Below are 16,834 nucleotides of genomic sequence, written 5' to 3' on the forward strand. Positions count from 1 at the left end.
AAAAACCACACAGAAGTATCCAACCAAGTATCCAACCAAGAAGTAACAAAAACCCATCCACTATATGCTATTAAATTACATTAAGTTTTCTTACATTTTCTTATGTGCTACTTTTTCTTTCTTATTTAATTTACATGGTTTATATTTAATTTTACATTAAATATACACAAGATAAATCCCCTATTAATAACTTCCTTCTTGCTTTTGTTGATATTTCTCAGATTGCATACAGTCGGTTAACCTCCATTGGTGCATGGTGATAATTATTGGGGGGGGGGGGAATCAAGGGGGGAAATAAGCTAGGATCTGCAAGGAAGGAGCCTTAATTACACCTTTCGATGCAAATGGCAATGACATCTCCAATGACCATCACAGCCAAACCAGAAGCTATAGTTATAAGCATGCTTATCAGAAGACAAGTTCCATCTTATCAGAAGACAAGTTCCATTTACTACAACTTAACTTCCAAGTAAGCATATGCAAAATTCCATTCTCTGTTAACGGATCTTGTTATGGCCACAAATTCTGTGAGTAAGCAGAACTGGAGCCAAGATTTAACATTGCCAGAGTTGATATGACAACATGCAGAGGGAGCACAACCCATTCAAGTGAACAGTATCAGCTTCAACAGCTGATCTGTATGAACGCCTGTCACATCAGCACCGATCATGAGAGTTAAATAGGTTAAGAAGGGGAATTACGCTCTGGTGATGGTGTGCAAATTGGATCAGCAGGCGTGGAGAGAAAATCCTGCACAGGCATGTTCAATGAGAACTCACACCTGCCCCCTCCCTGCCTTTTCCATCTCATCAGCTTCTTTGACTCTCCAAAGCTTAGTAGCCATGGGAACAAAAGGAAGAAACGTGTGTCATCAAGGAGGGGAGATCCACTCCTGCAATCCTTGTCTTAGAGGACTCTTCCATCCACAAGATCATCAGAGGTCAAGCAGAACAGAGTTTGCCTTGGGGTCATTTCCCACGCATGCCACAGAGAGACTGACAAACTCTAGCCACAGGATCAAACACTAGCAACCCAGATTTTTCAATTATACAGATTGAATCTCCCTTATTCAGAATTCTGAAATCCGAAATACTCCAAAATCCAAAATTGTAGGTATCGCTGTTAGTTCAGCCTTCAACTATTCCACAGCTAGCTCCTGATTTCCTTACTCCTTGTATGTATGTGTGAGTGAACATGGATTGCTGTGTGATTTTCCCCCTTAATAAAAAAACAAAACACTCCATTTAGAGAATTCTGCCTCTGTGAAATTCCTTTGATCTCTTTTCACTTGGTATTGAATAAGGAAACGGTTCTAAATGGGTTGCTTGTAGCACAACCTAATAATTAACTGAGCTATTTAAAAAGCCCCCTAGAGAGATTCATTGCTACACTATGTACATACAAATATTCAAAAATCCAAAATCCAAAACACTTCCGGTCCCAAGCATTTTAGATAAGGGAAACTCAACCTGTACTGTGAAAGAGAACAGTGCCCAATTTTGGGTTCTTTTCCTGTTCAGATTTCCATCTTGTGGTTCACCTTCTATTTTTCTTGAGATATTTTTGTGGGGTGCAGGTATTCTGTATTTTTTATACCTTAATATATTTTTAATGATTAAAAAAAAAGACAAAAGAAGTTGTAGGAGAGGACATCTGCCAGATGATGACTTCTAAACTAACTGTACAAATCCCAAGAGTAAAGCAGTAGCATCCCCCGCACCAGGTATCATTCGGGGGAGGGGGGGCAGGGCTTCTGGGGGCGGCACACTCTTCCTCCCCCTGTGCTGCCCCATGAAGAGTGTGTGTGGGGACAGCATGTGGGGCGGGAGGGGTGCAGGAATGGTGCACAATGGGAGGGATTGACTGGGTGTCACCCCCCCCCCCTTTCTGGGGTATCATCTGGTGTGAGCCGCACCACCTCACAGCCCCTAGTAACCCCACTGGAGTAAACCATGGTGATTGCATCACAGGTGTAGCTGCCAAGGGGGGAGCAAATGAGGTCACTGCCCCACCAAATAAGAATTCTGCCCCCTCAATAAAATGTTCTTTCAGTCCCCAAATTTCTAGCATTGCATAGAGCAAGACACTGAAAATCATTTACCCCTGGAGTCCTTATCTTTGCTTTTTTCACTCCCTTGGTAACTTTGCCTACATCTCAGCTTTGGTAGCCTAGCTGTATTTCTAAATTCTCAACTGAAATTTGAAGTCACTCCAATGCTAGAAATTTGGGGATGCAAGGAAAATTTCTTGGGGGAAGAATTCTTATCTGAGGGGAACAATTCCCCCTACCCCTGTGAAACCATTACTGCCTATACTGGATAGAGAATTCTGGAAGCTGCAATCCCAAAACTAACTTTTCAGTGCTGTGCCTAGAAAGAAAGGATGAGATAATAGCTAGATCCGTGTGAGCTGTGAACCTAAGAACTTCATGTCACTTAAATATTTTGAAATGTAGTCCCTCCTACGCTGCAGCCAAGAAGGGATTATAACTCAGTGGTTCACCACCTGCTTTCCACACAGAATCTCCCCGGTTCATATTCTGGGATCCCTAGTTAAAAAACCACATGAATCAAGAGATTCTCCTTGTCCAAAGCTCCTTTCTTGGCTGAGATCTTGGAGATCTACTGTGAAACGTATTGATAGTACAGCAAACTATGTACACCACTACTTTGCTAAAGCAAACAGGGTTTCATATCAGGGCAAGCTGATAGAAAAGCCCTAAAATTGAACTTGCCAGTGTCTCAGGGATTGTTAGCCTGGGGCTACATGAACTGGGGAGAAATTGTTTTACTCTGAATTTTCTCTGTCATGATGAATTATACTTTCTTTCAGGTATCCCTATAACTCTTTCTCATTGCAGAGTAGCCCTTGTGAAAAAAAATCAATCTCCAGTGCAATAAAATAAACAGTATGCAAAATTTGGAGTGTAAAACTTTGAGTGTAAAATCAGCATGTGCTTTATAGACTATAGCAATGTCTTTGACTGCATAGATCATGAAAGGCTATCGACCGCCCTTAAAGACATGGGAGTGCCAACACATCTGACAGTCTTTACTCAGGACAGGAGGCCACTGTCAGGACAGAACATGGAGAAACAGAATGGTTCCCAATTGGCAAAGGGGTCAGACACGGCTGCATCCTCTCACCCTACCTGTTCAACTTGTATGCAGAACATTTTATACAAAAAGCAGGATTGGGCACAAAAGAATGAGTGAAAATAACAGGAAGAAATATCAACAACCTAAGATACGCAGACGACACTATACTACTAGCTGATAACATCACAGACTTGGAACAACTACTAAGGAAGTTCAAAGAGGAAAGTGCAAAGGCAGGTTTATTGCTGAACATAAAGAAAATAAAAATAATGACCACAGAAAATGTACACAGATTCAACCTAGACAATGAGGAAACAGAAATAGTAAATAAATTTTCATCCTGGGATCAAATATTGATCAGAGTGGGGACTGCAGTCAAGAAATCATAAGAAGACTAAGAACGGGGAGGACAGCTATGAAAGAACTAGAAAATATACTAAAATGTAAAGACATACAACTGAGCACAGAAGTTAGAATCATACAAGCCATTGTATTCCCTATTACCAGGTATGGATGTGAGAGCTGGACAGTTATGAAAGCAGATAGGAAGAGAATTCATTCATTTGAGATGTGGTGCTGGAGAAGAATGTTGAAGTTACTATGGACAGCCAAGAAGTCAAACATATGGGTCCTAGAGCAAATCAAACCAGAAATCTCTCTGGAAGTCAAGGTGACTAGACTGAGGCTGTTGTATTTTGGCCACATCTTGAGGAGGCACGACTCACTGGAAATAACAATAACACTAGGAAAGGAAGAGGGAAGCAGAAAGAGAGGAAGGCCACATGCTAGATGGATGGACTCTATAAAGGAGGTCATGGGCATGAATTTGCAGGACCTGAGCAGAGGGAGCACAGGGAGTCTTGGAGATGTCTCATCTACAAGGCTGCCATGGGTCGTGATCGATTGGAGGATGGATAACAACAAAATGCTTATGTGTATATTTAGGACCAATGGCCCAAAAAAGAGATAAGAACCTTGTTTCATTGTTACCTACCCTAAGGTCCTCTGGTGTAGAGTGATGTTAGCAGCAGCAGCAGCTACAACAAGCCATTAACAGTCCAATACCTTATAGACTTGTGAAACCAGCAATAATATTAATGGCAATGCACAGAGAACCTTGTTTCATTGTTACCTACCCTAAGGTCCTCTGGTGTAGAGTGATGTTAGCAGCAGCAGCAGCTACAACAAGCCATTAACAGTCCAATACCTTATAGACTTGTGAAACCAGCAATATTATTAATGGCAATGCACAGAGACCCAGCATATCAAGAAGTAATGCTATGTCCTATTTTCCTCCTAGACATCTACTTTTTTGTGTAGGGCTTTTGTTGTTGTATAAAGGTGCATTTAGTCCCATGCAGTGCACACCCAACAAAGCTTTACCACCTGAACATGGCCACAAACTCAGTCTTGTCCAGTAGTTTCCTCACTTCTCATGTTGGTTGCATAGCAGCCGAAGAATATTTACGAAAACACTGATTCATCATGGAATCTGTAACCTGTCTGTTTCACCACCCTTGGTACTTAACAAACTACATTTTTGTTCAAGGAGGCAGGTGTGGCACCTTTATAGGCAAAGGAGCCACACCTGAAACAATTTCCCTTTCTAAGGAAACAAGGGAGAAAAAATCTGGTAGCTAAACACTGATGGTGCTGCACCACAGCAAATAGTCATAAAGATCAGCGTTATTTGTACATGGATTTGTATCATCATGTCAGTGAAAGGATTTGATGTTTGACCTAGGCTTATACGAATCTGAGTGTATGGGAAGTTATAAATGCATGTAAAGATAATGGGAATGAAATCCACATGTTCCCTCGCACCTAAAAACAAAGCATCAAATTTCTCTGCTAACAAGATTATAATAAAATCCACAGGCAACTCATACAGATCCTCCATGCTATTCATCATAGCATTCATAGATTCTCAAAGTGCTTTGAAACCACATGTTGTTCTTACTACAACAAAGCCAGATAAGGTAGAGGGAAAGGTATATAATTATAATGATAGCAATGTTTAGCAATCATTCGGTGCTTCAGAATAGCCTTGTATATAAAAATTTACCAAGTAGCTATGAGCAACTAAATATCCTACACAGGTAAGAGAGTGATCAGGTGGAGCAGAGGTGGACTACTCCAGCTTCAGATATTGGGAAAGTTATTTTTTTATAATTCCCAGACTCATCCAGCCTATATGGCCAGCGGCCATGCTAACTGGGGGATTCTGGAAGTTGTAGTCTAAAAAAGGAACTATTCCAAGCTCCGAGTCATCTATGTTCTACCAGCCAGTTCTGTTTCTGTGCAAGCCACAGAGCAAAGAAACTCTCTTCTACTATTATCATGGAAACAGAGAGTGCCAGCCAGAGATACATATGGATCATGCCACCATGTCTACTCCAATATGCTTGACATGACCTATGATGGAAACTAGAAAGGGGGAGTGTGTCCCTGTTGGTTCTGCTAGACCTCTCACCATCACTTGATAGGACTGACCATGGTAACCGTCTGGGCTGCCTAAATGGGATGGGACTATGAGGCACTGTTTTGCACTGTCTCCATTCCTTCCTGAAGCGCTGAACCTAGGTGGTGGGGCTGGGAGACTCCTATTGGACCCCTTGGATGCTGGCCTCTATGGTCACACAGGGCTCTGTTTTGTCACCCATGCTTCTTTAACATATACATGGAGCTGCTATCAGAGGCCGTCCAGAGCCGATGATACCCATCTCTATTACTCCTTTCCACCTAATTCCACGCAAACTGTTTCTGTGCTAAATTGGGTCCTGATGGCTTTAAGGGACTAAATGAGGGCAAACATACTGAAGCATAATCCAGACAAGACAAAGGTCAGCCAAATGGCAGATCGGGGAATAGGGGCTCAGTCTGTATTAGATGGGGCAATGATGACGATGGTGGTGATGATAATGATTTGGATGACATTTTCTTTTAAAAAAGACTCAAATCATCTAATTATAAGTGTTTCCATACTGCACGCTTACAGCAGTTTAATACCACTTTAACTGTCATGACATCAAAGGAATCTTACTTTCTCCAGTGTGGGTAGGTATAATAATAATAATAAATAAAAATTTTATTTGTATACCGCCCTTCCCATGATTAGGGCGGTGAACAACAGGATAAAACAATACAATATCATCTGCATATCAAAACAAACAAACAATACAAGTACAATACAACTATTAAAACCAATATTAAAACCACTTAAGCCAGCTACCCTTGCTGTCAGTGAGGGGGACTAGCTGAACTTGTATTGGGGAATGCTGATTGGAACAGGAAGGTTTTCAGCTCCTTCCTGAACTGGGCCAGGGAGGTGGCCGAGCGGAGCTCAGTGGGCAGCGTATTCCAGAGGGTCGGGGCGACGATGGAATATGATCTCCTTGTTGTGGAGACTAATCTGGCCCCTGGAACCCTCAGTAGTTGCTGCCCAGATGTTCTGAGGGTGCGGGGCGGAATGTATGGGGAGAGGCGGTCCTCAAGGTATCCTGGACCCAAGCCATGTAGGGCTTTATAGGTTATAACCAACACCTTGTATTGTGCCCGGAAGCGAATGGGTAGCCAATGCAGATTTTTAAGTACCGGTGTAATGTGACTGGTCCTGGACGTGCCAGTGACCAGTCTGGCTGCCATATTCTGTACCATTTGTAGCTTCCGGGTATGGTACAAGGGTTGCCCCATGTAGAGCATATCTAGAATGATCTGCAGCATTAGAGTCCTATAGCAGAAAATTCTAAATTTCTCACCAAAATGCAAATCCCAGAATTCAGCCTGCTAAGGTGCAGCTAAAGTGGTACCAAATTGTTCTATGTAGTGTGGGTAGAAAAAAACTACTAAAGAATATATTTGATCTTTTTTTACATTGCAAATCATGTACCTTGCCTCTTTCTCTGCTCCCACACAGAAGTATAAACTTTCTGCATGCTGTTATAACTCTGATTTATTAACAGTTTGCAAGGTAAATAGAAAACAAAATAGCACACAGGCTAGAAAGTGCATGGAGGAATTTTACATGACCAGTAAGCAGGAAGCCAATCATTATGTGCACTGACCCTTTGAAAAGAAGCCTAATTCTGGACATTTCTACACTATGCCATTTGTCACATGCACCAGCACTCCTCAGATACACAGTGGGATATGAATATTTTAATCAATTAATTAATTATCAAAATCATCACCTAGAAAATTAAACAACAACTGTGAAAAGATGGTGGAAAGGCAGTTCTTTGTGCCAATCCTGTTACCAATCCAAGTAGATTAGCTATCAGTTCCTTAATGCAACAGCCACTGTATTGATTAGGCCATAGTCTTACTCACACTGAAACTAATTTGATTTATATTCCATCTTTCTTCCAAAACTAAGGAAGCTAACAACAAAATCAAAATATATGAAGACAGAAAGAACCATTATCACTTTCTGTAGCCTCTCTGACTGTTGTTGTTTTTTTTGTTTTTGTTTTTTTGTTGTTGTTTTTTTGGCATGGGGGGGGGGGAGAAGCTGGTTATTTTGGAGAGCATCCTGAAACAGTTTACAATAGCCCTAATAGGGGTTTTTAAATCTTGAAAATGCATGGGGGTTTTGGCTAGTCAAAAAAGCTGGGGTGTCAAGGCCACCAAAGGGCTTAATGCTGATAGAGTACATGCAGCAGTTAGATATCCAGACTAAGGAGCAAAGACACCAATGCCTTAGAGAAACGAAGTAAAGGCTTTATTGCAGCAATTCCATTCTAAACATAGGAAAGTTACTCAGGGTGCTAATCTAATCTAGCTGCATTCTCAGGAAGAACAGAGAGGACTCTTGGAAGGAGAAGAGGTGGAAATGAAAGACCTCATCTTGTATAAACCAAAGTATGCATTCAGATCTGCAGGGGAGGGCTTTGTTACAGTCCCACCAACCTCACAGGCAGGAGAGAGCGTTCTCTGTGGCTGCTCCCAGGCTGTGGAACTCCCTTCGACAGGAGGTCCAGTTGGCCCCCTTCCTCTTGTCTTTCTGCTGGCAGGTGAAGACATTTTTATTTAGGCAAGCTTTTGAATTTTAACTGTGGAGTTGCAGTGTGAGAAGTGGCATGCTACATACATAGTTTAATTTTTTATTGAAACTGTGTTTTAAATGTGTTTTAAGTGTTTTTAGTGTTTTAGCTATATTAACCATTTTTTAAAAGTAAGGTTGATGTTTCATTCCTTTTTAACTTTTGTAAATTAACGTTTCAGTTGAATGTTTTTAAAATTATTGTAAACTGCCTTGGATCCCATTTTGGAAGAAAGCCATTATATAAGTACAATAAATAAATAATAAACATCCCTAAGAGTATCAATTTATATCACAGAGGGAGCAGGCAGAAGGACATTTTAGGCCACTCATACTACTAACCAGCTTACTACTGCATGCTCTGAGGCATTCTTGACTTTTCAGTGCTAAATGTTCCTGCACTTCCAACACATGTGGCCCAAAGGATACACAATTTCCATTCCTAGGTTAAAGGTAAGTGCATTTTTTGGATCATAACTACCAGAATTCACCAGCCAACATAGTTTCTGGCTGCTCTGGGCTACATGGACCAACCTACCAGCACAGCATTGGCAACAGCATGCTGACCACATACAGATCTTCGCAGTCCAGTGTTGCAGCTCTACTACCTCTAAGATCTCCTACTTAATTAGGTGCCTAAATTTGTCACCTACATCTGACCAGGAGAAAATATCATCAATTAAACAATGCTCTGGCACCCTGTATGTCCTGTTTCTGAGCAGATTCAGGTTCCTAGAAATGTGAATACACTTGTAAACAAGGTGAGAAGGGAGTATGTACCTTATTTAAAAGGAAAAGGTCACAGTTGCACAGTGCAACCTCCAGCAGGCTGTAAGTAGAAAAAATGGCTGTGGATCTATGGAAGTTGCTCATCACTGGCCCAATAACATACAGTAGCTTCATATGGTCATATAATTTGAGGAGGAAATCTTCGTATCTTAATAGTACCAAGAGTGTTTTATGTCCAAATGGCTTTTGTCCCCAGCATTTCCAATTTAAAAATTCAAGTTGTCCTGCTAGTACAGTGGACAATGAGGTGTCCCCATAAACTGAGCCTCACAAGTAGCATTAGGAGAGATTGTTGTAGTTCAAGGCACAATAGTGATGTAAAAGCCCTGCAATATGAACCATGTCTTAAAACAATTTCTTTCCTTTCCCATTTCTGTGACTTGTTGTGAATGTCAGACAGCTGGGTTCAGATTTCATGGTCAGTGTGGAGCCATTACTTTGTGGATTATGATTCTCATTTGATCATATTTAAAGTCTTCGGGTACTGTTTTCTGTGGCTAGTTCTGGAAGTCAGGTTTAGCCACAGAGAGGCATACAGGAGCACAGTTTGGTCTCCTTTGCTTACCAGCACTGCTATTAAGCAAAGCAAGCCAACCCTTAGAAGCAGTAAATTTGATCAGAGAGAGCAAGCCTTGCAGGTCTGTGAATTGTTCAGCTGTTTCTGCTTCCAACAAGAGCTATCAAATACTAACTGCACAGCATGGGTGGGAACTGAGTGGCCTCCAGCTGTTGTTGGACTGCAATTCCAGATGTTGTTGGACCACAACACTAAGCTACCAGATTGATAGTGAACAATGATGGGAACTGCAGTTCAACAACATCTAGAAGGCAATGTAAATCCATTATGCACAAGACCATGCTGTCTTGTTTCCAGCAAGCCAAAATGCAACAGAACACCATATATTTCGGAAGTAAACGATATATTTGGGCGTGACACAACAAAATAATTATACTGGAAAGTCTGATGGTTGCTTATTCAAATTGGAAAATTCTGGCTTGAGAATGAGTGTGAATATACTCAGAAAAGAGCTGGGCATTTTCCTCTGAACTGAAAAACAAGATGTGTAGTATGGGAGGTGCGGGAAGGGGGAAGACAAGCACGTTTTAATTTGCAGAAAGGAGGAATAGCAGATGACTTGCCAACCTGCAGCACTGCCTGAACACAGACATTCCCTTGAGAATAGTACACAGCAACAATAAAATTCAGCAAAGGAAAGCAGGAATAAACAGCAAAGAATGCTGGCCCTCCCAAAACACCACAATTAAAAGATCCAGGAACTCCTTCTTTCATAACCAACCTTGTGAAAATAAAATCTCTTGAGCAATTATTATCAGAGAAAGTGGGATACAGGGAATGCAATCAAGGGCATGTCTGGTGTTGCCTAACAGCCTGCCTTGCTCTTGAACCACTAGTGGCAACATGACTGAAGCTTTGCAAAGTTACTTTTTGAAACCAAACTTCTTAAATCCCAACCAGTTTTGTAGTCCAAAGAAGTAATTTTAACAAGCATGATACAGTGTAATTCCTGTTTTGTAGATAAGGCAGGATTGGCAATCATTCAGCCCTCAAGATGTTTTTGGACTGCAGCTCTCAGCATTACTAGCTATACACTATGCTGGCTAGGGCTGCTTGGAGTTGGAGTCCAAAAGTATCGGCATATTTCCCACACCTGTTGTAAAGAAATCTCCATACTACTACTCAAGTGATTGTGAATTAAGAATTTCTGACTCACTATTTACTCAATTAGCTACTGTACTGCCCTGCAGTTCCCTAGTTCCAAGATGCTACGTTTTCTTTCTTTATTACATTTTGATGCCTCTCTTCTTCCACTGAGCTCAAACTCAGACAATGGGAGCTCTACCACTCCATTTTTATCACTGCAAAATCTGCCTGGAAAAAATAGCTCAGGCTGCAAGAATGCAATTAATTCAAGTATGGGAATCATATGCACATCCAGATTTTGTAGGATAGCAAGTCCCAGCAGCCCTAGCCAGCATAGCCATACACTGTAGAAATAATGCAATTTGACACCACTTTAACCACCTGGGAATCCTGGGATTTGTAGTTTTGTGAGGCACCAGTACCCTTTGGCACAGAAGGCTAAAGACTTTCTAAAACTACAAATCCCAGGGTACCATAGAATGGAGCCACAACACTTAAAGCAGTATCAAAATGCATTATTTCTCCAATGTAGATGGACCCCAATAGGGAGGAATGCTAGAAGCTACAGTCCAACAACAGCTGGACAGCTTCCTCATTTCCATTTCTGAACTAATTCAAGGTCACCCAACACTTTTCAGCACCACAGAATCATAGAATCATAGAGTTGGAAGAGACCGCAAGGGCCATCCAGCCCAACCCCCTGCCATGCAGGAAATCTAAATCAAAGCACCAAAATACATGACACACTAAGCCTTCAATCCTATATCCATTTGCTGGGGAGTAAGCCCCTCTGAATTCAATGATGTTTGCTTTCCAGCAGAAATGGATAAAGATTTTTCAATAAACACATTTTCAACTGATTGAAAAACATTGTGAGGTACCAGTTAAGAGTGCTGAATTTAGACTGAGAAGATCTAATTTTCAGAGCCATCAAATTCACTGGATGTCTTTAGACTAACAAACCTTTCTTAACCTGATCTACCTTGCAGGACTGTTGTGAGGTTGAAGAAGAGAGCCCTGTATACAATATTGAGCTCATTGGGGAAAAGATGAGATATAAATGTAGCTAAAATAAATAAATGACACATTAAGGTAGCAATCCTGTACTCACTTGCCTTGGAGAAAATTCCACTACAATAAGTGATGCTTATTTCTGAGTAGACAAGCATAGGATTGGATTGTTTATCTTCAACTGATTTTGTAAGAACATCCCAATGTAGTAAAAGCTACAGCTAACTTACCAAGAGAGGGAAATATCCCATGCCAGTTTTCCTGAACCTGATACTCACCACATCTGTTGGTCTACATCTCCTACTATCCCTGTTGGCTCTGGGAAGATGGGAGCTATAGTCCAACACACATGAAAGCCACTGGGTTGGGGAAGTTTTTCATGTGCAAAAGTTCTACATAAGGTATTAAATGAAAATTCAGAGGTCATGGACAACAAGTTATAAGGTAACAATAGCAACAGTCAGTCTGTTGATGCACCTCCTGGAAGCATATAGTTGGGTACTATGGCAAGGCAAGAGCTTGTAACAGTTACCATTTTAATTATTTCAGTTCCCAGTGTCCCTGGACATGCTGGCTCAGGGATTCTAGGACCTATCCAAAAAGTAATCCCTCCCCCCAACTCTAGAATGCTAAACTAGATTAAGCAACAGACTCATTCTTTCATTAGTGTTCCGTTCCATTCTATCCCATCTAAATAGGGTCAGTAGATTGAAAATGAGAGATGATTCCTGTACTTTTAATGACTATGTAAAAGAGGGGATTTCAGCAGATGTTGTAACAAGCAAGACTTGTTGAAATTCCCTCATGCTCATGGGAATAGAGGTTGAATGACATAATATAAGTATTAAAACAAGAAAGAAAGACAGAAGGAAAGAAACTTGTATTATATTTGGAAGCAGATTTAACTAAAGATTTGTATATGTTAAAAATAAAGAATAATAAGAAAGTGGGAAAGAAAACTTACAATTTTTCTTCTTCTTTTCTGTTTTAAGATAGGCTGTATATATTTTTGCTCAGAGGAAATAGCTCAAGGTTGGAAATAGGAAGTAATGAATGGTTAGGAGTGAATGGTTTTTATAGTGCAGTGTGTTTTGTGTAAGTATTGTAAATTGTATATTTTGATAGTTTGTCTAGGATTTGGATAGTGTAGCACTTTATAGTTTATTATTTGTTAGGTGTGTTGTGTTTTGTTTATGTATTTTTTTCTTGTTATATGTATGTTAGATGTTGACTGAAACTTATTGGGAACTAAAACGATATCAATAAAAATTACATATATATAAAAAAGGAAATTCATTCTTGCGCACAACCATTAAAGCAGTGCTTCTCAGTTATTTTCTGTCATGCCCCCCTAGGAAGAATAAAACATTTCGCGCCCCCCGCGCGACTGTAAATAGTATCATTTGTCTATAAAATTGTTATAAGTACACCTCTGCATAACAGAGCCTCATGTCCCCCCTGGGGGGCCCACCCCACTATTTGAGAAGTACTGCATTAAAGATACAGGAGCACTCTCCAGTTTTCACTTTGGCAACCCTACAAGTAAGAGATTGAACTAGCAGTGAAGCACACACAGAACATACCTTGCAGCGAATAATGGAGGTCATCAATCTCCCTGGAAGACTGGTCTTCATCAGCCGGTGATGGTTTGCGAGGTTCCATGTTTGAAGGCTTTTGGGTCACTGTGAACTCATTTCAACAAACAAACTGGAAGAACAGAAAAGAGAACAAAAGAAAACAGAATGAATAGACCATCTAGACTGGAACTCTTCTACAAAATCAATTTGTTGTTGCTGTATGCCTCCAAATTGTTTCTGACTTATGGCAACCCTAAAGGGAACGTATCACAGGGTTTTCTTGGCAAGATTTGTTCAGAGGAGGGGATATACATTTGCATCCCTCTGAGGATGAGAAAGTGTAACTTGACCAAGATCACCCAGTAGGTTTCCACTGCTGAGTGGAGATTCAAACCCTGGTCTCCAGAGTCATAGTCTAACTCTCAGACCGCTGCATCAAGCTGGGTCTCACAATCAATACTTGCAAAGGAACCAAGAGCAATATTGCACAGTGTTTTCTTAAGATTGTCTGATCAGGGACTATGCCTTCTTTTTTAATCACAAAGTCATAAGCTATCCTTTTGGGTGCTATTTCTAACAGCTGGCTCACCTCCATGTCTGGAAAAACCGCTGCTATAAAACAGGGAAGAAATCTGAATCCAAAGATCTGCAGCACAAAGATCTGAAGGAGAAAGTTTAGAAAGCTGATGGAGCCTGAGCCTCCTTGCTACCCTGAGGGGACTTCTTTTATTTTCCTCTCGCTCCCCCCCTCGTTATATCTTTCCCATTACTGAGTTCTTGTCTTGGTCAGCAATTATTACAGCAGGTTGGAAACAAAAGGAGCTGAGCCGACAAAAGATTAAAACGTAACCAAGAAAGAGACATTGCCTGACATAGCAAGAACAACCTTGATGTATCTGTAGCTTAGCGACCACAATGGACCTCTTTAAATTTTATATGCAACAAAGTTGTTGTTTTTCCCCCAACTCTGAAATCTTTCCTAGGGAAAACACCCACCATCCCTCTCATCTCATCAACAAATTTAGGAATCTACATGTCTTCCAAATGGGAGAGAAAAAAGGTCATGGACAGCACTGTACAAGAGAAATTTTGTGCAGAGAAATTTTAAAACACACACACACACACACACACACACATAGAAAACTTGCTGGAAAAAATGGACTGAAGCCAAAGAAATCTGACCTTGATCCAACACACATACACACAAAGCAATAAATTTACATCACTCGCTATTGTGATAGATGCCCAGTTCATGCTGTTTATTACAAGTGATTGCTTCAGAGCTAAATTCATTAAGGCTGCCTGGAGAAACGAACTCCTTCATTTCTGTTTACACATTCCTATGTAAATCTTGGAAAACAAATGACTCTAGAAATGGCTTTTGACACAACCCACAGTTATCTGATGGAACATTTTGCTTCAAGATGGTCTAATATGGGGGGGGGGGGGGATGAAAAAGACAAGACATATGTATACATAGAGATCAGATCTAAGTGGTAACTTGGCTTGATAAAAAAAAATTATAAAGATTAAGTATGTATCTTTTGGTCCACTGTCGTTAAAGTAAGAGAAAATGAGAAGCCACCAAATATAATGGCCATGTTCACACATAAGTCTAAACTATGGTTTAACACAACATGTGCAGTCGTCCCTCTGTATCCACAGATTCTTTATACACAGATTCAACCATCCAGGTTGAATGGATTTCCTGACTGATGTAACAGAGCTCTTAAACACTAAAGTAACTCAAGGCATCTTTAATTCCTTCAGCAACTCCAAGGATGCATGGGAAAGAGCTTTGCCTAGTGGTAGACTACCTGCTTTCTACGTAGAAGGTCTTTGGTTTAATTCCGGGCATCTCCAGATAGGGTTCAGAAAGACTGTGTGTGCGTACGCATGCTGTGTACCTTCAAGTCATGTCCTACTTATGACGACGAATCTATCAAGGGGTTTTCTTGGCAAGATTTGTTCAGAAGGAGTTTGCCATTGCCTTCCCCTGAGGCTGAGAGGGTCATGGCAAGGTGGGAATCAAACCCTGATCTCCAGAGTCTTAGCCCAACTCTAAAACCACTGCTCCACACTGGCTCTTGGGGCTGAGAAAGACTCCTACGTAAAATCACTGGATATCTGCTATCCGTCACTCAGTACTGATCTAGGAGTTTATCAGATGCGAGTTTTTGACAATTTTTCCTGTCTGTCGCGCAATGTTAGTGTCACTAACGTTGTGCAATAACGCGAAAGCACGATGTTCTTCCAGACGCCATTCATTTCTATGGGAGCTCGTTGCGCAACGCTCCCATAATTTAAGCGTCATTCCTCCCCTTTTTGGGCATTGCGGGCAAAAGTGGAAGCCAGGCCATGGTCTCACGTTATCTTGCGAAATGGGTTGTGAAATGGTTTGGTGTGGTAGGCAGCAGCGCAACGTAGCGCTAAAGTTACTGATTGCAAAGTTCCCATGATGCTGGGCTGCTTTTTGACCCCATTCCCTTCCGCTGGCCTTCCTTTTACAGAACAACGGGGGGGGGGGTTGCCCTGTCTTGCATGAACACCTAGGAGGCTGCCAATAAAAAGAACCCCCAGGGGTCATCCATTCCAGCCCCATTCCTCTGTCCTGCATGGACACCTAGGAAGCTGCAAATAAAAGGGGCCCCTAGGGGTCATCTATCCTAGCCCCATTCCTCTGTCCTGCATGCACACCCGGGGGGCTGCAAATGAACGGGTCCCCTAGTGGTCATCCATCCCAGCCCCATTCCTCTGTCCTGCATGCACACCCAGGGGGCTGCACATGCAAGGGGCCGCTAGGGATCATCCATCCCATCCCCATTCCTCTGTCCTGCATGCACACCTAGGAGGCTGCAAATGAAAGGGGCCCCTAGGGGTCATCCATCCCAGCCCCATTCCTCTGTCCTGCATGCACACCCAGGGGGCTGCACATGCAAGGGGCCGCTAGGGGTCATCCATCCCATCCCCATTCCTCTGTCCTGCATGCACACCTAGGAGGCTGCAAATGAAAGGGGCCCCTAGGGGTCATCCATCCCAGCCCCATTCTGCTGTCCTGCATGCACACCTAGGAGGCTGCAAATGAAAGGGGCCCCTAGGGGTCATCCATCCCAGCCCCATTCCGCTGTCCTGCATGCACACCTAGGAGGCTGCAAATGAAAGGGGCCCCTAGGGGTCATCCATCCCATCCCCATTCCTCTGTCCTGCATGGACACCTAGGAGGCTGCAAAGGAAAGGGGCCCCTAGGGGTCATCCATCCCATCCCCATTCCTCTGTCCTGCATGCACACCTAGGAGGCTAGAAATTTAAGGGGACCCTAAGGGTCATCCATTTCAACCCCATTCCTCTGCCCTGCAAGGACACTTAGGAGGCTAGAAATTTAAGGGTCCCCTAAGGGTCATCCATTTCAACCCCATTCCTCTGCCCTGCAAGGACACTTAGGAGGCTAAAAATTTAAGGGACCCCTTAGGGTCATCCATTCCAGCCCCATTCCTCTGCCCTGCATGAACACCTAGGAGGCTGCAAATTTAAGGGGACCCTAAGGGTCATCCATTCCAACCCCATTATTCTGCCCTGCATGAACACCTAGGAGGCTAGAAATTTAAGGGTCCCCTAAAGGTCATCCACTCCGTGTGTGTGTGTGTGTGTGTGTAGA

At 42.1% G+C, this 16,834-nt stretch overlaps 1 protein-coding gene across 8 annotated transcripts in view; it reads right to left on the reverse strand.

Annotated features, from left to right (window-relative positions):
- SYNE2 (spectrin repeat containing nuclear envelope protein 2) overlaps nucleotides 1-16,834 on the reverse strand; it is a 348,063-nt gene that overhangs the window by 298,613 nt on the left and 32,616 nt on the right. For 7 of the 8 annotated variants that reach the window (XM_089522735.1, XM_089522729.1, XM_089522733.1 and 4 more), the window contains exon 2: nucleotides 13,186-13,309. In XM_089522735.1, coding sequence (XP_089378861.1) covers nucleotides 13,186-13,264 — 79 coding nt within the window. In that variant the 5' untranslated portion in view covers nucleotides 13,265-13,309. Of the gene's footprint in view, nucleotides 1-13,185; nucleotides 13,310-13,768; nucleotides 13,842-16,834 lie in introns of those variants that run through there. The other variant, XM_089522728.1, reaches the window with a different exon arrangement.

Source organism: Sceloporus occidentalis, unplaced genomic scaffold (assembly GCF_023333645.1).
Source record: "Sceloporus occidentalis isolate IW3139 unplaced genomic scaffold, rSceOcc1.0.p SCAF_4, whole genome shotgun sequence".
Classification (NCBI taxonomy): Eukaryota; Metazoa; Chordata; class Lepidosauria; order Squamata; family Phrynosomatidae; genus Sceloporus; species Sceloporus occidentalis.